This window comes from Neurospora hispaniola (genome assembly GCF_033458365.1).
Source record: "Neurospora hispaniola strain FGSC 10403 chromosome Unknown B0T23scaffold_9, whole genome shotgun sequence".
Lineage (NCBI taxonomy): Eukaryota > Fungi > Ascomycota > Sordariomycetes > Sordariales > Sordariaceae > Neurospora > Neurospora hispaniola.
Window position 1 is genome coordinate 630,198 of NW_026944414.1, and position 25,487 is coordinate 655,684.

At 51.0% G+C, this 25,487-nt stretch overlaps 6 protein-coding genes and 1 non-coding gene across 7 annotated transcripts; 3 read left to right on the forward strand and 4 right to left on the reverse strand.

Moving 5' to 3' along the window:
* Nucleotides 1–586: 586 nt before the first annotated feature.
* Nucleotides 587–3,498, reverse strand: B0T23DRAFT_448656 (uncharacterized protein; the record flags this gene model as incomplete). The annotated part of the gene is made up of 4 exons (XM_062841054.1): nucleotides 2,808–3,498; nucleotides 2,722–2,750; nucleotides 1,814–2,629; nucleotides 587–1,702 (listed from the first exon to the last, which is right to left on the reverse strand). The coding sequence occupies exons 1-4, from the start codon at nucleotides 3,076–3,078 to the stop codon at nucleotides 587–589; spliced, it is 2,232 nt and encodes a 743-aa protein (XP_062688677.1). The 5' UTR covers nucleotides 3,079–3,498.
* Nucleotides 3,499–4,875: 1,377 nt separating this feature from the next.
* Nucleotides 4,876–4,967, forward strand: B0T23DRAFT_t353. The gene has a single exon. It is a non-coding gene; the product is annotated as a tRNA-Glu (tRNA).
* A 6,411-nt stretch (nucleotides 4,968–11,378) lies between these two features.
* Nucleotides 11,379–12,086, reverse strand: B0T23DRAFT_241777 (uncharacterized protein). Its single transcript, XM_062834046.1, has one exon. The coding sequence runs from the start codon at nucleotides 11,927–11,929 to the stop codon at nucleotides 11,435–11,437; it is 495 nt and encodes a 164-aa protein (XP_062688678.1). The 5' UTR covers nucleotides 11,930–12,086; the 3' UTR covers nucleotides 11,379–11,434.
* Nucleotides 12,087–12,244: 158 nt separating this feature from the next.
* B0T23DRAFT_432498 (uncharacterized protein) lies at nucleotides 12,245–15,699 on the reverse strand (the record flags this gene model as incomplete). The annotated part of the gene is made up of 3 exons (XM_062840384.1): nucleotides 12,245–14,036; nucleotides 15,529–15,596; nucleotides 15,691–15,699. The coding sequence occupies 3 exons, from the start codon at nucleotides 15,697–15,699 to the stop codon at nucleotides 12,245–12,247; spliced, it is 1,869 nt and encodes a 622-aa protein (XP_062688679.1).
* A 774-nt stretch (nucleotides 15,700–16,473) lies between these two features.
* On the reverse strand, nucleotides 16,474–16,954 carry B0T23DRAFT_415641 (uncharacterized protein; the record flags this gene model as incomplete). Its single annotated transcript, XM_062839598.1, has 1 exon — nucleotides 16,474–16,954. Exon 1 carries the CDS (start codon nucleotides 16,807–16,809, stop codon nucleotides 16,474–16,476), a length of 336 nt encoding a protein of 111 aa, XP_062688680.1. The 5' UTR covers nucleotides 16,810–16,954.
* An 891-nt stretch (nucleotides 16,955–17,845) lies between these two features.
* B0T23DRAFT_415642 (uncharacterized protein) lies at nucleotides 17,846–20,788 on the forward strand (the record flags this gene model as incomplete). Its single annotated transcript, XM_062839599.1, has 9 exons — nucleotides 17,846–18,063; nucleotides 18,733–18,784; nucleotides 18,823–18,835; nucleotides 18,870–18,972; nucleotides 19,760–19,851; nucleotides 19,970–20,007; nucleotides 20,174–20,198; nucleotides 20,352–20,415; nucleotides 20,567–20,788. The coding sequence occupies exons 1-9, from the start codon at nucleotides 18,007–18,009 to the stop codon at nucleotides 20,786–20,788; spliced, it is 666 nt and encodes a 221-aa protein (XP_062688681.1). The 5' UTR covers nucleotides 17,846–18,006.
* Nucleotides 20,789–24,020: 3,232 nt separating this feature from the next.
* B0T23DRAFT_408006 (uncharacterized protein) lies at nucleotides 24,021–25,435 on the forward strand (the record flags this gene model as incomplete). Its single annotated transcript, XM_062839254.1, has 8 exons — nucleotides 24,021–24,109; nucleotides 24,216–24,322; nucleotides 24,385–24,471; nucleotides 24,572–24,666; nucleotides 24,700–24,789; nucleotides 24,877–25,126; nucleotides 25,220–25,361; nucleotides 25,402–25,435. The coding sequence occupies 8 exons, from the start codon at nucleotides 24,021–24,023 to the stop codon at nucleotides 25,433–25,435; spliced, it is 894 nt and encodes a 297-aa protein (XP_062688682.1).
* Between the last annotated feature and the right edge of the window lie 52 nt (nucleotides 25,436–25,487).

A 25,487-nucleotide genomic window follows, 5' to 3' on the forward strand; every position in this document is an offset into this window, starting at 1 on the left:
TGTGTGGGAAAATACCGTCGCAATGGTGATACGCCTTGTGTCATGAAAGTATGTCATGAAAGTTCATCGGAGAATGTTTTAAAGCTGGATCATCCTGAACATTGGTTCGCTGGTACAGTAAAAATAACATGAATGCGTGTAGAGTATCCCAAAGGTGGAATGTAGTAGTCTCGAGGTGTTCAGTTTTTTCTTACGACGCTCAGCATCCAAGTGACTGAACAGCAAGCAGAACCATCTCAATGACTTCACATGTACACGTTGAACATGATTTCGCGCCTGTCAAACTGTGCCAGATGTGTCAAGACGCTGATCATTACACCTATTCCGCTAGTCCTACTCCTACAAAAACTAGGTAATAGCTATCCAAGTTTCCTGCCATCCGCGGCCACAGTTACGCTTTTCATATCTTACCTTTGCTGACAGCGAAGATGTAATGTTCACTCTCCCAGATGTGCTCTCTTTGCTCGTCTTCCTCAGTTTCCATACCTCTAGGGAATTCCGGGGGAGAACCACCATGAAGTTCAACCATCTTTGACCACCGCCTCAACTCTGGAAAAGACAAAGCTCCTCCTCAGCGAAAATCCCCTTACTCCTTTCCTTTGCCCTTCCATTCACTCCTCTTCCCATATGTCGTTGCAGAAGAAGACGACGACGACTCAGCCAACGGCTTCTCGTCTTCTTCCTCATCATCCGACACTTCGCTCTCCTCCCCACTCTCTCGCCTCTCGAATTCCGGGAACTCCGGAGGCTCACTACCTCTAACCTCTCGGCGCTTCTTGACTTGCTTGGGACGCTCCACCGATGGTGGGGAACGCTTTTTAGCTTGCCTTGATGCATTCGCAGAAGAAGAGGAAGGTGTCTCAGCCAACTGACTCTCGGCTTCCTCCTCGTCAATCAGCATCTTGGATTCCGAAGACTCCGGACTCCCACCGACTTCTTCCCGCCTCCCGAGCCTCGTGGGCGTCTGCGTCAATGATGGGGAGCGGCTCTTCGCCCTGGGGGTTGGAGAGATGTCGAGGGGCGAAAAGATTTCAGCAGGTTCCAAAAGTTGGGCTGACCTGGGGGACTCGGCGGGCTTCTCAACTTCGGGCGGGCTTGGGATTCCGATTGCCCGAGAGACTCCAGTGAGCTCAGGGGATTCAGCGGCCGTCTTTGGGGATTCTGCAGGCTGCTGAATATTGGAGGATGGAATAATCTCGGCAGGTTCCAAGAGTCCGGTTGACTTGGGCGACTCAGCGGGCGAGTTTTGAGAAGCTCCAGCAGGCTGAGAGGTTCGAGGAACAGTTGCGACTCTGGCGGGTCTCCATAAATCATCCAAAGATCTCAAATACTCGGGTGTCTGCCACGCATTAGCGGGCTTTCTCGATTCAGCGGTCTTGGAGGATTCAGCGATCGTATGGGATTTGGGGGTCGCCAAAAATCTGGTGGGCCCTAAGAATCCGGTGTTCTGAGAGGGTTTAGAGCCCGGCGAAACTCCTATGAACCGAAAAACTTTACTAAGACTTGCGGATTCAGCAGGCTTTTTCGGTGATTCGGCAGTCTTCGAGGGGCTGGCGGTCGTTGGGGTTCCGGTGGGCAGAGGTGTTCTGGGGCGTTGTACCGGTCCAGGTGCATTTGCAACTCCGGCTGGTTTTGCGGACTCAGCAGTCTTTGAGGGACCGACGGTCGTTGTAGTTTGGGCTGGAAGAGATTGTTCGGGGCGCTGAAAGAGTCCAGGGATATTTGCAATTCCGGATCGCCTCAAGAGATCAGGCCGATTAGACAGGGCCTTGGCGGAAACGCTCTGGTTCATTTTCTATTTGACCTCTGCGACCTGGCGGCGCCTCAACATTACGGCAGGCTGCTCGCTATCGTAAGTTTTACGCGGAATTCCATAGAGCTCAGCGGTCCTGAGACTTATCGGCCTTTTGAACGGTCTTTCCCCAGGCTCACGCTTCGTCGTTCTTTCGTTGACCAAGTCCAGAAATTCCAATTTGCTCAGAGGTTCAGGAGGTGGTGGTGCTGGGAGAAATTCAGGGTCTATGAATTCCGATACGCCATCTACCGTCATGAAACGCTGTTCGGCTGCATATGGAAAGCGAGGGTCGGCCTTCTTCTTCCCTTTGCGAGAGCGCATGTTCCAATGAAATTCTAACAGCTTCTTGACGGTTGGGTGTATGTAGTATTCCTTGCTCAAATCGTGGAATTCTTGCTCGCAGAGGTGTTGCAGTGATTTGGCTGCTGCGTAGAACTTTGGGTCTATGACTTCCGATGCGTTACCCTCCTTTGGGTCGGCTTTGCTGGACTCACTGGAGGATTTGTCGGAGGACTCATTGGTGGATTCGTTAATGGAGCCTTTGGCCGACTTGTCGATAGACTTTTTGGTCGATTCATCGGTGGCCTCGTCAGAGGGCTTGTCATTAGACTGGTCAGGGGGCTTATCGGTAGAGTCTCCGGTGTCGGCGGCATCCGGGAGTTCCCGCAAAACCCATTCATCGTCCTTTGGTTTCTCGAGAAGCGCTCCGGGAGTGGCAGGGGCGAGCTGTCCGACGGCACCTCCAAAGTCCCAGTAGATAAGGTCGTAGAGTAACACGTACAGCCTTCTCAAGCAATCTTCCAGTATTCTATCCAATCCAGGCGGTTCTAATGACTGTTGGACACGGGGATGTTAGGTGATCTGCTTGGGTATCGTCCAATATTGTTTTGTGGCAGAGGTAGGTAACATGAAATTTCAATACGTACCGTCCCTCTTACGTCGAGCAATCTGCGTGCTAGTGAGACGTCAGTGTCTGGCTGCTCTGTAGGAATGTGGTGTCAAAGTCTCTCACCTACGCCCATCTCGCCCAGAGCCAGTGCCAAAAGTGTGCCGACATCATTTTCTTCCATCGGATGCTCCCAGTCCACGGCCCAATCATCATCATCGTCTTCTGGATCAAGATTTTGTCGGTCATAGGCCTTGACCCACCTGACATAAAGCTGGGCAGCGTGTTGGATAGCAACAAATTCAAGGCGGTGCTCCCTCATGATCTCAACCAGTGTTTCCAACCTCTGAGCGGCGCGCATTACCCTGTCGGGCGAAGCGAAGTAAGGGAGGGGCATCTTGAGAGTTATAGAAATTCTCTGTATGCAAAACGGAACAGGATAGTGCTTGAGGAGTATTGGAAGCAAAAGAATAAGGCACCCATCTGGGTCTGGAGATGGCGACGAGAAGAAAGAAAGCAAAACAAACGAAAACCGGAACTGGTCCCAAATTTGTGCAGGCCTGGTTCTTTCCACCTGCCCAAGGTGGTCTTGATATCTGAGCGATCATGGGATGGTCTTGCCTGTTTTGTAGGGTCAAGCCTGCACACGCTAACCCTCAACCTGCTCTTGCCTCGCAAAAGAGTCCTTGATCAAGAGGACACCTTCACTTTGGAAGAGAAAAGCCACAACACAGAACCAATGGAACAAACGCAAAGGACGGGAGTCCCTCAGCCAGCGTTCTTGTGAGAATTTGGCCCAGACAAAGATCTTTAATGTCAAAAAATACTGTCACCGACACCTACCTACCTAATTGGCCTCGCTGCCACGCGAAATGCTCCGCAACCAACGCCCAACAATACCAGCCTTAAAATTATTCTCTACGGTAGTTGTCATACCTTTTAATACGTGTACGTACCTTAAGTAGAAGAAGGCTTGGATAGTACACGCCTCGTAATATTTTCGCAATATCGATATTGAAGGAAGAGGCAAGCCGAAGGAGATTAGTAAAGGCGGGGTAACGAAGCTCACTTCCTTATAGTATAGCTGGAGATGGGAGCTGCACACACTGCACTGCACGCATTCTAGGAACAAAAACAACTGCTTCTTTTACCAGTTCCGACCCAATATCAGATATCGCCACACTGATCTTCCAGGTCTATAATAGCTGGACTGCCTCCTATACCGCAGACTAGACTACAAGGTATCAAACATTCGGGCACCGAAATAGAACACATCAATATCGTCATCCTAAGTCCCATTACCTACGCCTATATTAAAAAATACTATTACCGACACCTACCTACCTAATTGGCCTCGCTACTACGCAAAATATTCCGCAATTAACGCCCGACAATACTAATTTTAAAGTCATTCTCTACGGTAGCTATCATACCTTTTAACACGTATACGTACCTCAGGTAAAAGAAGGCTTAGATAGTACGCACCTCGTAGTATTTTCGCAATATCGATATTAAAGGAAGAGGCAAGCCGAGGGAGATTAGTAAAGGCGGGGTAACGAAGCTCACTTCCTTATAATGTAGCTGGAGATGGGAGCTGCACACACTGCACTGCACGCATTCTGGGGAGCGGGTTCCTACAGGCTGCAGCTTGTCTTCCTCACAAACTGCGATTGCAAAGTCAAACTCGTGTGTACCGACGTTTTTGTACGACGACGAGATCACGAAAAAAACCACAACCGACAGGTCAACGCCGCCACTACGTTGAGTGTCCCTGACAGACTTTGCGCTTGGGGTGCTGCATCGTCCAAGTGTTTTCGAATTAACCAAGAGCAACCGCAGTCTTGTTTGTATGGAGATTGTGATACAGTACCCCTACGGGAGATGGAGCTTTTTAGATACCTTTTCCCGCAGACAGCGCACCACCCTTCCGTCGTAGATACAACGACCAGACAGGTCCAATGATAATCCGAGTTGATGGTTAAGAAGATGCACCGATTTGAGTTGGTAAAGCCAGGTTATTCAGCTTTTGCGGGCCTCTTTCATGGTCAAGTTGTTTTGCAGACGTTTGTTTGTCGGGATTCGAGATACTATCACGGGGATATAAAGCAGGTAAAACTGATCGACCCTTCCAGCAAAGAGTATAATGGGTACTGCGGGACCACCCTTGCATCAAAATCGGACCATATCAGTTCAATCGGGTATGGTGTAGCGGTAACATCGTTGACTCTCACTTCTCAGGAGTGACTGCTCTCTCAACAGCCCCGGGTTCGACTCCCGGTATCCGAGTCTCAATATCTTTTTTTTTTTCGTATTTTTTTTCCCTTCCTTTCTTCGTTCCAACCTCTTTTGCTTGTAGCCCATTTAACAACCCCAAGGCGGCAGACATCACACGCCGTTTACTCGGTTACTAGCGTTTGTCTTCTTTTCTTTTTTTATGTGTTTTTACTCTTGTTTTCGAATACGGTCCTGGACAACAAAGCTGATTGTGCAAGCATGACTCGCAAACACATTACACGGCATCATCCGTAAGGCTGAGAGGCACACACACTTTGTGTAGCAGGAATTGTCTTTTCTCCTGTGAAACATGGCTGCAGGATAAGCGGCGTAGGTGGCTTACAAGGCTTCTTGTTTTTCTTTACTCAGTGCTCTCACGGTTGGTTGGTCGGCATTCTCCGCGGTAAGATGGGGATCGGGACCAAAACCTGGAAAATTTAAACTAGTTTGGTTTCATGTTGAGTGAAGGAGATGAGGTCCAGACCGAGAGCGGCGTCGTGGTGGCATCCAACCATGAGTGTCATAATAGAGAGAAGGTGATGGGAGTCGCGCGATAGGTTGGGAATGTCGTCAGACGGTAGGCTATGAGTCACGGAGACGAGTTCGAGAGATGACGTGGGACTTGATTATGCCTAACGCTGGCGGAAAGTTGAGTGTACTATCGGCCGTGTATAAGATGCTCAGCCGTTGCGGCTGGTGCTGGATGAGCGGGTCGAGGATTTGGAGTGATGATGATGTTGTTCATTTCGGCTGCTGGCGGTTGTGAGTGGTTAAGTGGAAATTGTGAAAGTGGAGACCGACTTTGTCTCAAACTTGTGCAGGTCCGGGTCAGTCCCCACCAAATTCCAACCCGCACAGTGGGAACAGCCTGCTGAGGCCATCCCGTATAAGGTCTAGCTGCCGTCTCTTTTTTTTTCTCCAGGGGTTGGGATCCTGGTTGTTGATCAGTTGGGCAGTTGGGTCGGGGACGCCGTCGTGGTCGTCACCTTCCGTCTTCATCTTCAGGTTCGGTTCATTACGGCGACGTGCCTTTCACTTTCCAATCCCAGTTTTGAGCGAAGGAAACAATATTCCAGCATCAACCTTGACCTTGACCATCGAAGTCCTCTCACTAGCGGCAAGAAAAGAAAGAAGAAAAAAAAAAAAAAAAAAAAAAAAAAAAAAAAAAAAGAGCAAGATGATAGCTCGGATAGCTACGCACCCCTTCCTCGCCGGCTTGGCTCGCTCCAGTTCACAGCCGCACTGGATCCGATAAGAGGTTGACACTGGCGCAGATGCGCATTGTATGCATAGCAGGATGGATCCCCGCCCTCACATTCCAGTGCTCGATGCAATGCATCTGGTGTGCAGACCGGCCATCTGTGTGCGACATCCATTCCGGCATCGAGTACCGCCCGTCTGTCCAACGAACGTATCCCAACCGTCACTGGTTCCAGAATGCTCGGCCCGGTCTCATCGCCCGGAGCTCAACATGGTGTGATCTTCTGTCACTTTTCACCTCCCTTTCCCAAACCTTATTTGGACCGCAGCCAACGGGCGGGGACGACTCGGGCGACATTGGCAGCTGAACAGACCGTCAGCACTAGCGAGACTCCGTTACGGATGCCCACCCTTGTCGTACACCTTGCTTCCCTCCCACACTGTCTGTCCGTGAGCCCTTCACCGGCCGAAATCCGAGGTCCTTCGGCATTCATACTGCTCATAGTACTATGTACCTCAGACCCGATGCGACGTGATCGATTCCCACGACATGGCTAATTTGTCTCTCGATTTTCCTCCTGTTGTGACTCCTATGGCGTTGTGGGGAGCACCAGCAATTCCCTGGCTCCCGGCTTGTTGGGACCGATCCAAGCTTGGTCACTCAACGCCGGGGAAATGTGAGTTCAAGATCCGTCTTACCTCAAACAACACCCTCGGTAATAATGCTTACAGTACCTGGGCTATCCATGTTAGATATGCTACGTGTCACGGTATTGGGTGTGGGTACGATGCGCCGTTTTAGTGCTCTGCATTTTTGCGAGCAGAAGCATGTATGTACATCACTTTCCAGTCCTTGACTGAGAATGATAGTAAATAATCTCCGACGGTTCGAATGGCCTCACCTATCAAACAACAAAGAACAGGTGTGGTTGCTATGCCTGGCCGTCCCTATCTCACCACCATACTCACAGCCGGCAGCCAAGCTCCAAACACACAAACATCTACATGTCGATACTTCTACCACTCCTACGATACAAAGTACATTCAAATACCTCACCCACTCACAAAGCTACACACAATCTCGCCTTAACGTTTCCCTGCAGGCAAGCAGCGCAGACGTTGCTGCAGCGTAGTATCCGCTCACCCAACCCTTCCCTCCTTCATGTACACATTGTGTGAGAAATGGCTTGGCGCGCAGATTGCCATATTGACACTCTGCCTTACATGCACACCGGTCTGGCTCCGCCCAGCATCTTTTCCCAGCTTGGCCGGGGTTTCCAACTGCCTTCCCATGCCGAAAATGCCTTTCCCACTCCTACCATATCACTTATGGTACGCTTCATGCATGTCATGTATGCGTATGCTTACAACACGGTACATTTAACCACTCCCTGATTGACGGCAGCCCAGTGTTAGGTAGTGACTTGTGAAAACGGATCCCGCTCCGCATGTTGGTATTGGCGAGAAATGTTGTGAGGTGCAGTGCAGACAATAATATCGATATCATGCTACGCTCTCGCGACTAGACTAATGCCGTCTTCCCGAACTGGGTAGCTTTGACACACACATCGACATCGAGAACTGAGGAGTCCCAGTGAGGTCGGGCCGGCGGCATCACGAGACAATGAGCTAATGGAAGACGAAAAGGATGAAAGAATCAAGCCAGAAGAATGTAGGAGGGGGAAAGAAAAGCTTTTACTGCCAGTGCAGGCATAGACATAGGCATATCATCCAACCCGGCCGGGCCGGGGGGTCATGGTATCTCCCTCCCCCCATCAACGCCCCCCCCCCCAAAAAAAAACAAATCACTCCCACAGATATTATCAGTCGGGCCCGCCCTTTCCACACATTACAAATCCCCCCCCAAACGGCAAACGCTGAATCCCCCCGTAATCAGTCCACAATTGGCCTAAGCCGTCGGGCCTCAAGCGTTGGCGTTGGCACCATTCCATTCCCCCACAAGCTTCAGTTCCCGCCCTTACACAGTGCACTACCTTATAGAAAATCCGATGTCGGCTATCTGTGTCATACCGCCCCCCTCCTTTTTTTTTTTTTTTTTTTTTGGTTCTCCTGCCTCTCAGCCCAACTCCCTCCCTTATGTCGTATTTCACTCTCATGTATGGCAAGATTGATCATACCATTCTATAAGCCCAAGGACAAGGACCAAGAAGAAGAAAAAGAAACAATGGGCGAAGGACGGCACGGCACGGTACGGTACGGTACGGCTTGTTCCGCGGCGCGGCGCGGTGGTTTGGGGAGTTTCCTTGGGAGAGAGAAAGAGAGAAAGAGGGAAAAGGATGTGAGTGAATGAGTGAGTGGATGTAAGCACGGGTTTGTAATATACTTGGTTGGTACATACGGTTCTTACCTCCTTCCAGTTCTTTTGAACGCCGTGTGTACTTGGTTTAGACCGTAACTCGTGGAGAGAGTAGTCACTCTGTCATCTTGCCACCAGTTCAGCAGTCAGACTGGAGTGTCCAGCCGGAACGGCTCGCATATGAGTAAGCTCGGGTCGGTGTTTATTATATGCTTATCTTTGTTCCATCCTCGCTGGTCATTGTTGATCTCTGGTAGCTCTCTACCTAGTGAATGTGATTCCCTCTGGCGGGCAATGGTGTCTAGGTACTTGACGAGTGAGTTCAATGATGCTTCGCCGGGGAGGAACTTTCTGGCTTTTTCTTGACTTCGCCCAGCAACATCATTGGCCCAGTGGTTGACAACAACCACCTACACTACACAGTGGTTGGATTCTTAGTTATATTCTAAACAATTACGTTGCTACGGTTCCAGCAATCTCTAGCGGCGGCGGCGGGAACGGCGCTTCTTCTTAAAATTCACTCCCCCTTGTCTCGTTGCTGAATGTCATCCTTTGTGCTACCACATCACCACTACCTCTACCTACGTACTCTGACGCCGCCAGACGCGACGCCGCCAGACGGTAGGTAGGTACAGCGTAGATATGTGGAAAAGGTGTCACAAACTGGACAGCCAAACCCCGCCACCACACAACCAACTAACCACTCGACTTGTTTATTTTTTTTTTTTTTTTCTATTTTTTCCCCCCCGGGGATTCGGACGTTGGTTGTGGTACATGGTGTAGTTACGATACGTGACTGACCAGCCAGCCCGGCTGCCGAACGGAAAGAGCGTAGTATCTAGATATCTGTCGAACATCATGCCTGTTCAGTAGTGTAGTATACATACCTACGTAGTGAGTTCTAGATACTAGATCACACGCCAGGGCAGCTGAGAAAAAGCACAGAGTCTGGTTTAGTTGCAAGTCGTTGGGCACTGTGGAAAAAAAAAAAAAGAAAAAAAAAACAAAAAAAAAAAAAAAGAAAAGAAAAAAAAACGTAGTAGGTCGGAAGTCGGAAGTCAAGTCAGAAGTTCAGGAGGGCGGCGGGCCAGAACGCCGCCGCGTCATTCACAAGTGGGTGGGTAGGTACCTACCGACGTAACTGAAGGTGGCCGGGGGCGGTAACGGAAGGAACTAAGTAACAACGACAGGAACAGTGTAGTTCTACACTTGAACTACAGTGAGAACTAGAAGAACAGGGTTGGAAAGCAAGAGTCCGTCTCGATCTAGGCAGCCGTCATGAAGCCGTCAAGAGCGGGGACCACTACACGGGCAGTAGGCCTCACCTAGCTTGCCAAACAGGAAGTGGAAGTTCCATCACCAACAAGCTCACTGTTAAGAGCGATCGATTTTACCATCTTATAGAGGTAGAGTTAGGTACCTAGTTTTGGATCACCAACAGAGGTAGGTACATCGTGGTCAACTGAATCCTGGTGCTACCTACCTCTATGGATGCCCGGGGAAGGAGTGCTGGGTGATCGATTGGTAGTATATGCGAGAGAGACGATGGTTCTTTACATCACCATGGACTGCACGATCATTACTCCTCTTTTGTTTCTTTGGTTGCGAAGTCCGTCGTGATCATCCTACCCACCCTTGCTGTACAGTGAAGTGCAGTGTAAATCGGTGCCTTAGAGGCCTCACTCACTCAACTCACAGGATAGCCCAGTAGCAGTTTCTCTCTTTTTTTTTTTTTTTTCTCTCGCTACAGAGGCGTACGGATCGTACTTATCTCTACAGCACAGTACCTAAGTGGCTGCCGCGTGCGGTTATCGAGATGTACGACTGACTTCCATCTTTGGCTGCAGTGGCTGCTGAGTGGTGTTGGGTATCTCTCGCTAGTAGCGACCACAAACTCAAGGCTCCTACACTCGACTTGTTCGTTCCGGGCTTAAGTTAGGTATTCTAGGATTACTCGCTGTCTTAACGCGCAGTCTCAGAAAACTGGTTGAACATAAGAACCCAAAGGCAATGCGAAAGGGATAACTTCCAGTACAGTCAATCAGAAAAACAACAAGGCCATCAACGGGGTTAATAGTCCAGAGCCCGAATCCTCCTTGCTAGAATACGCACCTCGACACTGCACCTCTAGAACCAGATAAAGACGAGGGTTATGTATTCTCAGCCTTGTTCCGTCCCATTCTTCTCCGCGATGGACTCAATGGTAGGTAGGTATACATACACAATGCAAAAGCAACAAAGCAAAGCGATACCAACCGGTCAACCAGTCGGTAGGGAATCGTGGCTTGGGGGTTACCTACTCAACTCACCCAACTCTCAAAGAAAAGAAAAAACGGAGTGATCGACGCAAGGCACATCATAACAACCCTTCTTCACAGCCTCCTCGAAACGTGCCGCAAACATACCTACACCCGACGGACGAATCGCCAGCAGACAGCCTACCTATTTTCCATCCCTGCGAGTCGTTTGCGTCGAGCGCAAGAGATATTGTAGCCAGAGACGATGCTTGGATGGGGAAAGAAAAGACAAGGAAGCTTTTTAAAGTACGCCTATCGAGCTCTGGAGGACTCCCTTTCTCTTTGCCTTACCCCTTTTTTTTTCTTTTTTCTTTTTCTTTTGCGCCCGAGGACCGACCAACACCGAAAAGGCTGTGATCCCGTCTCAATTTTGCCCAGTTCCCCAAACCTGTTTAGCCCCCTTGGACCCCCCAGTGATTTTCCGCAATCTGTCCGTCTTTTCGTCTTCCATGGATCTTCATCATCGCCACCCTTCGTTTTCTCTGCACTCAACTCTGGGGGAAAACGAGGCCCGAATGTGGCAACGGCGCTCCAAGTCTTCGTCAATGTGTAGGTAGGTAGAGGTACTACTGACATGGAAAACATAGTGACTTATTTTAATTTTCTTGCTTTTCTTTGGCAAACAAAAAAGAAGTACGGTAGTAATCAAGCCAAATAATGGAAGACTAGAGGTAGTAAAAACAAAGAAAGCAAAAAGAAGAAAGAAAGAGAAAAAAAAAATGAACCGGGTATCCTTTGCAAATGCCACGCGATATTTCATATGCCAATGAACCAGTAGTGACCCTTGATCCTTGCCCTTTGTCTTTGCCTTCCATGTTTTTCCCATTTTCCGCCTTTAGACCAACCCCCTTTTTGATATCCCTACAAGGAAAGGGAAAAAAGAAGATAAACACAGTAAGAAACGAAATGAGAGAAGACATGGCCAGCAAGAAAGTTTTTTGTGGAAAATGTTCGCTCCATAGATCTGGCGACGGACAAGAATGGTGAAGAAGAAGAAGAAGAAGAGAAGAAAAAGAAACTGCAAACAAACAACAATAACAGAGGAAGAATGATATGTGTTCCTTCGCCGATTTGTCCTGTATCCCTGACCCCTTTAGGTTACTGTACTGTCTTATCCTTGACCCAACCCAAGCCCCTGCTTGTCCGATGAGTGTTACCATTGAAATCCGCGACAAAAATCAGCGCAATAAAAGCAATGAAAATGTCCATCATCATTAGTATCGTCTGTAGCCATCTCCACGTGTGCGCACACATATGTTCGTCCTCCCATATCTTCTCGTTTCCACAAGTGGTGACTGACATCGTCTTGCTTGAGTGAGTGAACATCAATCAGCTCAAGACAATATAAATGCCTTTTTCCCTTATTCATGGTCTTCGTTTTTAACATCTCATTTTAGACGACATCACAATGCTCCTGGATCATGCATGATACAACGGTTCCGTCCGGACCGCAAATGCCCCTCCTTTCCAGGAGTCTATGTCATATTCATTGTTGAAGATGGCGGAATGCTGGTAGGGTAATACCCACTAGAGCTGTTTTTGCCCTCAAATCTTCCGCAGCGTTGCTGCGAGTAGTAAGAGCTGACTGGTGGATAAAACATACTGGGAAGGCCGTTCTCCCCCTCGGGCTTGACTTTTGTCGGATCATAGCCGCTGGACATGGAGGGAACCGTGTTGCTCTCTGCCTCCGTGCGGCTGTGGGAGAACAGTTCCACCTGTTGATGTCTTGGGTCCGCGTGCTCACTCTCGTAGATCGTTGCAGGGAAATATTGGTATCCCTTGTGGTCCGTCATCGACTTGGCTTCGTCATGGGACATCATGGGTTCCATGGTGAGCTCATGGTGATGCCGTGCTCCATAGCCACCTCTCGGATCACCGAATTGCGTGAAGCCGCCAGGGAGCATCGTGCCAGAGTGGTAGTCGCCGCCAGGTCCGAGGACTGAAGAATAACCGCCGCCGATGCTACCGGCGCCGGAGCCCCCTGGCCCGCTGCTAGTGCTTCCTCTCCTCTCATTCTGATAGTGACCTGGAGACCGGCCGCGGACAATCATCTTGGCTGACTTTCTGTAGGCTACCTTGATGTAATTTTCTGCCCCTCCCTGGCTTCCAACATCAGCCCATAGCTCGACGATGAGGTGGTAGTATTGCTGAGCAGCCCTCCTCTTGCCGTTGTTCGCCGTGGCCTGCTTGAACTGTATACGCTCAAACGTATGTTCAGTGGGAAGAGGGCTTTGTTGTTGCCCGTATGGCTGGTGGTCGTATGCTCTGGACGACGAGAGACTTCCGTCGGGGTTGCTATATAATCCGCTTAGTGGATGGTGGGTTTGCTGAGCCGGCTTTGGTAGTAACCGGACCTTCTCGGGCTTAGCAACCGGCCCCTTGTCTCGCTTTGGCGTATGCTGAACCAACTCGATTGTTTGGTTATCGCTGTCGGCTACAGCTGCAGAGATGGACATGGCAAAGCCATAGACTGTATAAGGCTGTGGGGATCCAGTCTGAACGAATTGGATCTCCGTGGTGGGAAGGTTGGGGGTTAGAGAGAAGGAGCAAACACAGGAAAAGTAGTTGCGCCTGTAGCAAGTCCACTGCTCCTCGGCAAGGAAGAATCCCTTGTCGATAATGCCGCTAATCTCCACCTTGATGGGTGTTGCTTGAGGGCCTCCATATGAAAGGACACCGCACTCGACGATGCTGGTAAGGGGGGGTATGTTGGGTTGGGTCTTTGACCCGTATGTGCCGTCCATCCTGTGTGTGTTGTAGGTTGCCGGACTAGGAGTGGGCGATAGTGGATGCCGTCTCGAGGTTATGCCGCCGAAGGATGGGGAGCGTGGAATGTGATGGTCTTGCCTTCTGAAGGTTGGCGTCGTGGTTGCGTAGCTGTCTCGAATGCTGAGCTGGGAGCCTGGGTGCGGCAATGCGTTGGATCGAGGGGCATGTGCCATGCCCGAGGCAGAGGTGCTACTAGTTGGCGTGTAAGCCTCGGGAAAGGGGTGGTGTTCCATGGCACGATGGACGGAGGTGGTGCTTAGGGGAAAATATTTGGTGTGGAGGCTCAAAGAGGAGGGGAGACGTGACACATACTTGGAGCCCAGTCGAGGCCTGACGTCCAGGCTAGTGGAATAAACAGTGGGAGCGGTAGGAAAATAGCCGTGGGCACCTCCGTCAGTGTAGCCGGTTGGCGGAGGGATCGGTAGGGGGTTCAGGCTTATGAAGGAAGGCTGAGGCGGCGCCTCGATCGTCGACAGCGACGCGGTATTGTCTGTATAGCTGTTTGAGTGAGAAGAGCGGATGGGTTAGCAACAGGTACCTTGACTGTAGAACGTCCTGCTTTGGCTAGATTGCCGAGAAGCCAACCACCCCCGGACTTGAGGTGTCTGCCTGTCGTGCACCTCGATGGTACAGAGCTCCTGCTTGCCTGGCAAGGTGCTCCACGCCGCTTTTCTTGCTCGGACTGGCTGGCTGACTGGCTGGCATTCAGTCTTCGCGCACCAAGCTTATCTGGCTGCCACTGCTCGCAGCTTCTCGCAACCTGAACGCTGTGTACTTTGATGCAGCGTTCAGGTTTCCCATGCGAGACACAAGTGCGCCTGTAGGACGGGGCTACGGTAGCTCCCACAACTCTCTGGTTGTACTGCCAACACTTGGCGTTGCACAGCTAGCGATGCCGACAGGATCGGAAGCGCGAACACAGCGCCTTGCGGCAGGGCAACTTGCGCAAGTGGATGTGGATCGAATGAGAGCGACAACAATGGCGAGAGCGGTAATCTGGGTGCTCTAACTTGCTGATAGGCTGTAAACTGCGATGAGGCAGAGCTAGCGCCGAAAGCAAGTACCCATGTTTTTCTCAGGTTTGATCCTATGCCTCGTCTCCCCTACCCCTAACGACAACGGTTCTTTTGATCGAAGGTGTAATTGTTGACGAGTGATGGATGGCAAGAGTGGCGGGAAGGTAGAGGTATTGCTCTCTTTCTGTTTCTTTCGGTGCTGCCGCAAGCTACCTCGCCAGTGGTGAACGGGAAGAAGCCAAAGGAGGCGGAGGAGATTGAGAAAGATGAGTAGAAAGTGGAAACCGGGTAACGGTAGCAGCCGGCGGTCCTGTTGTGAGGTTGAGGTAGGGTAACTCAAAACCGGTAGCTCGTGTGATATGAGATAGCCGTTGATGGTAACGGCCTTTGTGACGGGGAAATCGGGGCAGGCGGGGAGAAAAGACTAAGAAATGGGAAAGTGTGTGCGGAGAGCGGACCGCGATATGGCTTTTAACGCTGACAGGAGCTTAGTGTCCGTTCCTCCGCTCCATTCGCATGGATACGGGTTGCGGGAGCTTCGAATTTGCGGTGCCTTTCGGTGAAAATTGGCAAGGGTAAGAGGCGGGCAAGGGTAGCTAACTCTGCCCACTGGTGCTGAAGAATGATGGAAAAAGGAAAGAGGCCGGGTAGGATGCAGGACAACTACATACCATGCCGGGTATGTTTAACCACTCCGCCGCCCTTGTACAGTTCGTGAAAAAGATACTTTGTTGCGAGGTAAAGGTGAGGTACGGAGACGAACCGGCCGGAGTTACCTTGACAGATCACTCACTGTCATACTACCACCGTGTGATGCAGAAGAAACGGACAGTGCCAGTGTGAATACTGACACTGAGATGCGATTTCATCCTCCACTCACCAGGGTGCAGAAAGGAAGGGGAAGCAGAGAACGATAGCACAGAGCCAATGGAATCGACACGTAAGAAAGCTTGTAGTGTAGTGTAGTTACTTACCGCATGTCGGCTGTGGTTGGGGGGATGTCGAGACCGTAGTCAAGCTCGGCAGACGGCCCAAAGTCCTGCTAAAAATACAGCGTCAGTCAGATTTCTTTTTGCGAACTGCCCCTTTTAGTTTCATCTGATTCCTGGGCATGTCATTATGCTTCCATTCCTCACTTGTCCCATGTCTTCCGTCTGACAGCGAGCAACAGCAAGATGAGGCAAGCAAGCAAGGCGTGATTCAATGAAAAGCCAAAAGATAGATTAGTCGTCTGCCGTTTTCAGGCAAGGTAGAGTGTTCACTGAACGGTCCTAATCGGTCGTGCGGGGTGCAACATGACAAGGCGGCTGTGGCACGGCTTGAAGAAGCTCGTCATGATGTACCCATCAGCTATGTAAGCGTATATGGATGCGGTGCCAGACGACTAGAGGAGCATTAAGCCAAGTGATAATGCCGTTCCTGGACCATAACGATGGCTGGGCTACCAAGAGCCATCGGAATTGCTAGGAGAGCCTAGAAGAAGCCGCAAGAGTAAATGTTAGCGAATAAACACCACAATCACCACGCTACAATGCTACCTAAACAAGTCGCATCGGTGATAGGTGTCGTTCACAAAACAAAGGGGCTGGAAGGGAGATAACATAACGGGAGCGAGACGTGCCAATGGGAGGAAACATGTACAGATTCGAGGAATTTCGAGGACGGGATAGAGTAGAGAAACAAATCTTCTGGTCCAAAGTGGGAGGGAGGCAACATGTTGTTTGCTCGCTGAGCTGCACTGTTGTTGCATACCTCATCCACTCTCATTCCGTCTTGTCCTGTCCTGACATGCTAGTGCTTGTTAACCTAAGCAAAGCTTAGGTACAGTGTACCAGACGATGCCCCCAGCCGCGCAACGGCAACAGGGGAGCCATGAACAAGAGGTAGGCTGACAGGCAGAGAGGATGGTTTTGATGAGACTACAAGTACACACATGGTGGTACAAGCAGATACCGCCTGCCATGCAGAGGTACATCGAGTCCTAAACAGTGAGCTTGCAGTTGGCCGTCTGTAGCCCGGCCAGACCAGTCGGAACAAGAGCAACACGGGATTCGTTTTGTAGGGTTGCCCCACAAACGATCGGGATGGAACCCTGCCGTCGTACAAAACGCGCCGAGAGCTGCATCAACTTGTTCCTTTCGACTGATGCTCTGAGGGCGTGTCCAGCACAGATCTTCCAACGTTTGCCCGAGAGCGCTTGCCCAAGATAGAAACTGGAGACATCGGGAAAACTCACAGACTGTGAGCCAGGGCATCCGTCAGCCAGCGAGAGGCCGCAAGACCAACCTGGTGGGCCGGACTAAAACAAGCTAGAAAAGCGGAATGGAGCGCACTGGCGACCGAATATGGAGTCGATGTGCAAGTCTTGTCAAGAAAAGAATCAAGACACAGCCGGGAAAGACCGAAAAACGTGAAAATTGTGCAGGAGGGGGTGGGGGATAGGATCATCACAACGGAACTGCCTTTCACTAACCTGTAGAATTGAACATAACTCATTTATTTCGTTTGCGCCGCCGCTAGCTACGGCAATGGAAGGCCCCGTAGGTTTTCACCGATGAGTAGCCGCGTATTTGTCGTTGAAAACTCGGCCTATTTGTCTTGATTGCGCTTATATTGATGTCATCCAACCTGGCCCCGGTACAGCCGAGAGAAAATTCGCATGCTGTATAGATAGCTGTCGGCTGGTTCAAAGGGTCCAGGCCTAGGTCCAGGGTGCTGCATACGGCCGCAGTGGCCGCAAGAATCAAGGGTCGGATGGGATAGGCGGGCAACGCAGATCAAAACCATGTTGTATCAGGAATTCAAAGGAAAAAGCAACGTGAATCAGATGGAATGAGTGTTTACCTTTGAAAGCGGCGGATTCATACGAGGCTCGTGAGTGAGAAAAGTCCGCTAGTGAGTGCGTTCCCTATACAAAGTCCGTCTCCGGGGAGTCAGTCAGTGAATATCTTCCGCTACAGTGCCAGTGCTGCCCCAAAGGTAGTGGAAAAGGAGGCGATCTCACGCCCCGATTGGGGTTAGACCTTCCAGGCGAGCCGTAAGAGGAAAAGAGAGCAAGTGGCGAGTATTGGGGTAGAAGGGAATCCAAAGGCCATGCCTCGATTCCATCGCTTGTCCTCATCCTCATCCTCTCCCTCTTCACCTTCTCCTTCCTCTGTTGTTTTCTTCATCCTCTTGCTTCTCGACTCAACAGCTCAGAGTGTATTTCTTTCCGATGTCGCTTGCTAAAACTTGGTCGAGGGTTTGATTGGTTGACTGACCTTGATATGCGCCCCTGTCATGCCAAGCGGTCAATCTACACTGTATCGCGACGAGAAAACAGCGGTTGGTGCTTGCGTCGCTATAACCTAAGGATAGAAAAAAAAAAGGGTCCCGTTAGCATACTGATCAAGCCGCTGAGCTCCTCCACAAAGGGAGCTTTGGTATGAGCGTGTATAGGCAGATATATCAGGATGGAGGGTACGGGCAAGAACGTGGGCAAGGAGCGAGAGGACAAGCCCGCTGGCACAGTAAGCGACGAATGGACCAGATGGCCCGAAACGTGATCTGAATCTGTAGCCGGAGCTACGAGATCCAGGCTTGAGGCTCTCTTTCGCTCATAAAAAATTGATGTCGTTGCAGGGACCTGCTGTTCTTTTTTTTTTTTCTTTTTTTTTTTCTCTTTTTTTTTTTCTTGGGGAGGATTTTTCTTTTCTTTTCAACCTTTACCCCTAGCTTCTCATAGCTGGCTCGATGTCCCAAGTTCCTGCCGGTATCGCAGCGAGGGCTTCGAGCCCGACCATCACGGACAGCGTTTTAAAAGGGGTGATGCACTAACATGCAAGTCAGAGAAAAAATGTGTGCGCCTGGTCGGGATCAGTGCTTGTCCTACGTGACCAATGTCCGCTCCGATTGCTCAAAATGATAATACGTGCAGGAAGAGTGGTCGCTGCAGCCGGGAACCACAACCCTGGGTTTATCGGTCCTTCCAAACAGGGCTCCGGCCGATAGAGAGAGAACGGGGAAGAAAAAGAAGAGAAACAGGCTGCGGAAACTCATTATCTGTGATTCCCGTCATTCTCAACTCACCTTGTTTGAAACTTTTTTTCTGTCCCTCAGACTCCGGTCTGGTATCTTTGCGAGATGGGTGCGTCGAATAACTGCCGGGTTATGGCTCGCGAAAAAATGCGGCGCGGTAGATGAGAGGCTTGCCCGATGTTGTTGCGGAGGATGTGGAGATCGGAAAAAGAAGTCGCTCTGGAGATTAGATTCGCTCGGTGGTGCCGTAGCTGTGGCAAACTTGTTTAGAAATTTTCCTCGACCCTGTGTTTCCGAGCGATGATAGCGACCAAAATTCTAGGCCGTCCGCAGCGTGTCTTCGCCTAATGAACAAGACAATGATGCCGTATAATCTGGTCGAGGGGAGTGCAGGATCGCAAGTAGGTGGCTTTCTGGTGCCCTCGATGGGGACCCCGGGTGCGGTGGCTTGAAGAGGATCGTACAGAGGTGGCAACAAGAGCACCGAAGGGAGTGCGGGAGTTCGTTCGGAAGTACGTCCAGCACAGCGGTGAGTCGTACAGGCAGAATGTGTGTATCGCCAGGCTAGGGTTTTCAGAACGCCAAAAAGCTCGTAGAGTAAAGGGAAAACCAAAAGATGCAGGACGAAATGGTCAGGAGGGATAACTACACCTTCTTAAGCTCAAGCACAAACAAGATGGGTAGCGCAGGGATTTGAGACAACGACGATGGGACACATGGATGCGGAGAGAAGTCAAGAGTCCCCGGTCTTTTAATCTCAAGGCAAAGCCTGATGTCCTTTCTCAGACGAGGCGATTAGGGGGACCGCACTTTTGGTTGGCATTCTTAAGTAGTAGCAGCCAGAGACTATGATGACCTGTGGAAGCCCACGTGTGAGTCTGGGTAGAGGGCTCCCCATCAGCCTACTCCGGTGATTGAATCGAAAACACTACGCAAGATTTCAAAGCAGGGGGCCGCTCGAGTCACAAAACATCACTTCTTCTTGTCTTGACCGATCACTTGATAGTCGACCGGCATGTCAATACAGTTGACATGCTTTCTACAATTTTTTTGGACAAGTAAGGAAAGCAAGCAAGGATTCACCAAACATATCGGCGTGAGGTGACGGCTGGGCGATGTTGTGATGATGGTGCTGCCCCAAAGGTCCTGATCTTCCACTTACCTCATTGTTAACCTTGAAATGTTGAGTTGTATCCGTTGCGATACCGTAAAGACCCGTATTTACCAGCGATAAACATCCGCAATCTTGAGATCGAGGTATCAAAAGGTTCCGCGCCAGGGCAAGTCGCTTCTCTGCTGGCTTCTTTGGAAACCTCGTCTTCTATGCATCAGGGTATGCAGGTATCCTCCATCCAAGGACTTCTACAATGCGCCACAAACATCTGTTTTGATTTGAAGAGAAACCCGCCGGGCAAGGAGTGATGCCCCAGAGACGGGTAGGTGCAGACGGTTGACAGGCTTTGGGCCACTGAGAGTTGGAATCCTGCCACCCTAATCGGATGTCCCAGTCCTTAAGCCCAGGACTGCTTCATCAAGGTAGATTGCTGCAGTAAGTTCGCCTGCGCAGTTCTTTGGCTGACTGCCTGCATCACTCAAAGTCAGGCGTCGGTCATGAAGAGGCGGAAAGGTGAGAACAGGGTCAGGCCAAGGTTCAACCCACAACGGACCAGACATTGCGAGCCAGAAGAAGGGGAAGTTCCGTATTGCAGTAACGACGTGCCAGCGCAGAGCTGAAGGCCCAGTCCAGAATGCAGCACGCCTTCAGCTTTCGGCCCTATAGGTTTGACGTGTTCGGCAACGGCCGAACAAAGCTCTTGCAGGGAGGCCAAATCAAGGCCATACAGGTCTGTCTTACTCGATGGAGCAGGGCCCCTTGTACCGGCACGTGAGGTATACAGTCGACGATGTAGTTCCTCTTCGAGACACGGGTCCAGATATGCCTCTTTTCTGTTTCCAAGAACCTCTAGGCCATGATCCCGACGTGAAGCCTCACAGGCAGCTTTGGACGGGCACCTCTTCAGACACAGCCGTTGGAGTGGCCCGGGCGATACGTCCGTTACTAGGATTGTGATGCACGCCATCGAGAGAGCATGCAAACTGCCCGGGGCCCGGCAAGGTAGTGTTCGGTGTCCCATCTCTTTCTTGCCCCCACACACCAAAGATCAAACGGGTGAGGGGATGCTCTGCGGTAGGGAGGTCAGCAGCTGGCCTGAGTGAAGTTTGTTTTGCTCCATGATCCCTTGGATTTGCCCGTTTCAGCATTGGGGTCCAATCATGTCTAACTGTGTTTGGACCACCATTGGTGCCTCTTGACTGAGGTTCAACGAGACGACGGGCAAGGGGGGGACGAATGATCAAATCTGGGAGGCACGGACGAAAATACCGCTCGGCCGTTCTTTTTCCCCCTCGCCAAAAGCGTGACTTGGCCCTGTCGGTACCATTCTCCTTGTTATTGCTGCTGCTGCTGCTGCTGCCATTGCTGATCTGATGGTTGCTCTATCGCGTGGCCAGTATGAGCTGATGCTGCCGATCCATGAGAAAAGGGGTGAGTGGACGAAAGGCAGGAGGTCGTTTGTGCAGGTTTCCGTCTTTCTTCGAATAGATGCATGTGTCCAGCCACCAAACCCGAGGCTGGCGCTAGGCTTGCTGGCGTAGAGCGCTCCAATGACTCCATAGCCGAAGGGGGCAAGATGTTTATCCAATTGTTTCAGATGAAATATTCTTTCGGCCGTTTCGTCTGCTACCCGGGGGGGTTCAGGCAGGCTCGGCCAGCCATTGGCTGAGGTCTTGCGCAGAATGACAATAGAGGTACTCGGAAGAACTGCTTGTCCTTGAGGAAGCAGGTCGCTTTCCTAGCTGATCCGAGGTAATTAGAGGTAGTGGCATGGCTTTGCGTTCCTGTTTCGACGATAGCGATTCTCGGATGAGGGTTGTTGTAGTATATTATCTTTGAGTTGTTGAAAACTGACCATACGGAAGCGGCTAAGACTTGGCAGACGAAGAGGTTATGGCAACAGGTCTTTTCGGTATCAATGACTGCCTCAGCGATCGGTTCGGGCCGCTGAACGAAACGGCTCAGGTTGCGTTGGCGTCCAGGTTCCGGCTCAAATAAGAAGCGCACAAAGCTAAAGGTTTTGTGAGCGCAGCAGATGTTTGTTCTTCTAGAATGTGCTGGGTGCCGGTTTCATGAGGCATTCTCCACACCAGCCTTCAGGAACACTGCACCTGACTCTAGCAGAGCAGGCCGGCAGCCTGGCAACAGGGCAATAAGGGGCAGCATGAACAGCAGTACTACACAATGTCAGCATGGCAGCTAAGCAGTCTGCAAGCCTGCTGGGCGGATGGTTGGAACACAAAGAACGCCCTCGCGGGCTTGTTTTTGGCGCACCCCATATTTTCCCACACCTCTTTCGCTGCAAAAGAGATCTGTGCCATGTGACACATCACTCCCCGGCTTTTGAAAACTCCAGGGTCCTTGCGTGGGAAACATGGATGGCAACGACGGTTTGGCAACAATAGTCATGACGATGGGAATGGTGATATCGATGATATGACAGTGTGGTGATGGGTGGATTAGGTGAAAGGTGCTACCGAGTTGCAGGCCGTCCGTATACGTGAAGATATTCGGACTTGACACCTCTAGTCAAGCCCATTGGCAACATGGTCAAAGCCGCTAGAAAAAAAAAATGGGATTAGCGTCAGTAACAGGCTGGATTGGGACTGTAAGAGTAAGGTGTACCTTGAGCCCTAGAAACGACGACGGAGCCTCCTAGCCCTGGCTGTCTCACCTCTTTAGCAGTGTATTCACTGGAATGTGTCTGGTTCTTCTGGTAGGGTGCGTGGACCCGCCCTCATTGGGTAAATAAGCTCAGAGATGCCGATACTTTCTCTCTGAACGTAGGTAGGTAGCTTGTTCAGTCACCACCACAAGCCACAACTCTTGAATGTGAACCAACCGAATGCAGAGGTCATGACCTGGAGGTAACACATGTCCTGCAGCCACTGCTGCAACGAGACTGTATCGCGTCTAGAGTACCTAGATAGAAAGTCAATCAGAGTCGGCTTGGTTTTTTGTTTATATGAGGCAAAGGTTACCCGCCCAGTTGCCTACATGTACCCTGATATTCGACTGAAGAGAGATGGGGAGTTGGGAGAGACAGAGATTCTGAAAGCTGATCGCCCATGCATGTTGATCCGACTGGAGCATGCAAACGGGCTGTGAAGCGCCATGAACAAAGATGCAGACGAAGATCACCCATCCACCAAATTGAAGATGAGCACATGCAACTGAAGTCAGCATCATCCGTCCTCCGAGATGGGATGGGCGGTCGAGAGTGAAGGGTTGGTTCATTGGAAAGGCGACCTACGGAGCTCAGATGCCGCCGCGGCTGTCTGTCAAGAATTTTAATTTCTTAAGCTACGGGCGATCCGGGGAACATACCTAGGAAGGCACCTAGAAGACACACCCGTACCTTCCATCATGAAGCGTCTGTCCATCTTGCTGAGTGGTTGAAATTGGACAAGTTCAATCGAAAACCAAGGCCCAGCTCCTTCCTTGCTTCCCTCCGTTGCGGCGACAGGGGACAACAGCACACCTGCCGACGACCGAGAGCACCCCAGAGCACCCCCACTTTGAACAAGGCCTCCACTTATCTTCACATTCTGAGTGGGCAATAGGTAGTACTGTGGCCATCTTATCTTGGCGTGCTTGGCTCCCGCTTTCTCCGCACCGTAACTACTCAAGACCCACTTCGAGAACCTCAACGTCCAAACCCGACGGGTCGAGGTCTCAGAAACGAGAGAGCCAGAAGATGAAAGTCGCAGAGTGAACTCATGTCTTCTATCATGGACCCTGTACTTCATGTGGTATGTTCCTGATTGAGCACCTCTTTCTTTTGGACAAGTAGACCTGGACCAAGTCACACGGCTTCGTCCTCCGATTACGACGCATCTCATTCAACACAGTGCCAGCTCCTCGGCTCTGGCTGCGACTGCCCTCTTTGGCTTTGCAAACCGAACGAATTCAGTTACGTCGACGAATTTCAATTTGAACATGGGGATTTTCGAATGGGAAAGAGCGCGGGACGAAATCGAGCCATCCTTAGGCTGGCAATCTCCTTCCATCGATCCTAGAGGGTACGTAGGTACCTACCTACCTCTACCGGGCTTTGCTCTCGGGGAGGGTAAGGGGCGCTTGCCATCTCTGTTGCGACCAGTTGCAGCCCAGACTCCATTCCGAGGGGAAATACCTGAGGAAGTGAACAAGGTGTCTGTCGTTCCTTCCGTCAGGATACTTTCCATACGATCGCATCACCTCACACACTCGGTCACTGCAATCCAAGCAGTCCCATTCATTTGGGAGACACGGACATCGCCCATCGCAACGAATGAACTTGGCCATTCATTTCTGTCGGCACTCAACAGCAGCAGCAGTTTCCCACTCCATTCAATGGAATCTCGCCCACGAAATGATTCGCTCTTGTCCCTCCCTTCAATCGCACATGATGAGACGACATCGTTGGAATCACAGAACGGAAAGTATCGCCAGATTCATTCCCTCCAAAATATGCACAATCCTTTCCTTCACAGCACCACACCTACCTAGGCTGGATCTTGTTGGTGCGGATCGTACTCGTTTTACCAGGCCAGCGCAGGAAATCGCTCCTTGGTCTCATCCTGTCGCACAGTTCGTCTCTCTCGGTACTTGCGATGGAACAAATGAGTTTATTGCGAACCCATGTTACCCGCTTCGTCCCCCAGACTCCTCCTGCTCGTGATGTATGGGGTGCCAGTGTCACTCGCTGGCCGTTCAGGCCTCCTGCCTGTTCCGAATTCCGTGACTGGCTCCGACACCAGGTACAGTCTGGTCGCTGCTCGGGAAGTAAAGAAGCAGGAGAGAGGTAGGTATACATCACGCCATCCCGGCTCCTTAGTAACATTTCTGCCCTAAATTATCACCACAAACTGTTAGCAGTTGGTGCTGTGTCATTAAGTACCGAGACCTTTACCCAGCACGAGATATCGACCGGATCCAATCAGCATTTGCCGCGGCCCTTTTTATCAAAACTCCTGACAATCCACTGATGCTTTCCCAGGTATTCGTCGCGATCTGCCCTCACCGGTCGTAGGTCTCTGTCCAGCCCGGCGGTTGCTTCACCGGCGACGATTGGTTGATTCACCAATTCTCATCCCCAGAGGGTGTGAAGCTGGACCAGGATGTGACGCGATTCTATGCAGACATTAATGCGCCCGGTCTCCTTTTGTCTCCTCATCGATGAGTCAAGACGGTCCAGAGTATCATCCAGGGCTTGTCGTCTGCTTGCCTGTTGCCCTTAGCAAGGCTTCGGTTCGACACGTCTGCCTCCGCACCCGTCCGCCTGCATCAGAATCCAGGACCTTTTTCACCCTCTACGATGGTCGGCTTCTACGGGGGTTCGAGCCCGCCGCTGACAATGGCTGACATGCACGGAGCTCAAATCATGAAATTCCACCGGGCATACAGACATACTGTAAGTGCTGTTAGGCACGAACAGTCGCTTCCTCAACACATGCCAGGTAGCTCCGCATATCTGCTGGAGGTACAACGAGTGTGACCCATCTGTGTCCTGGCTACAGGCACTCATGAGCTGCTTGACCTATCTAGGACAGAGAAGCCGCTTCCCGGTTGGTTCCCGGAGGTTCCTGGGCACCTTCAACAAAACGGTACGAGCAGATACATAGCCGTCACGGCCGGTACAAGACCACGCTTTGATGGTATCAAGTTCTTCGGCACAACTTGGGTCCCAAATGGGTTGGGAAAAACAGACAGTCTACCCAATGGCTGTCTTGAGTCTGGTTGTAGCAAATCGTGACAAGCTTGGCTAACACGGAGGGCTTGTAACGCTGGGAAACCTTTCCATTACGTGACAGCCAAAAC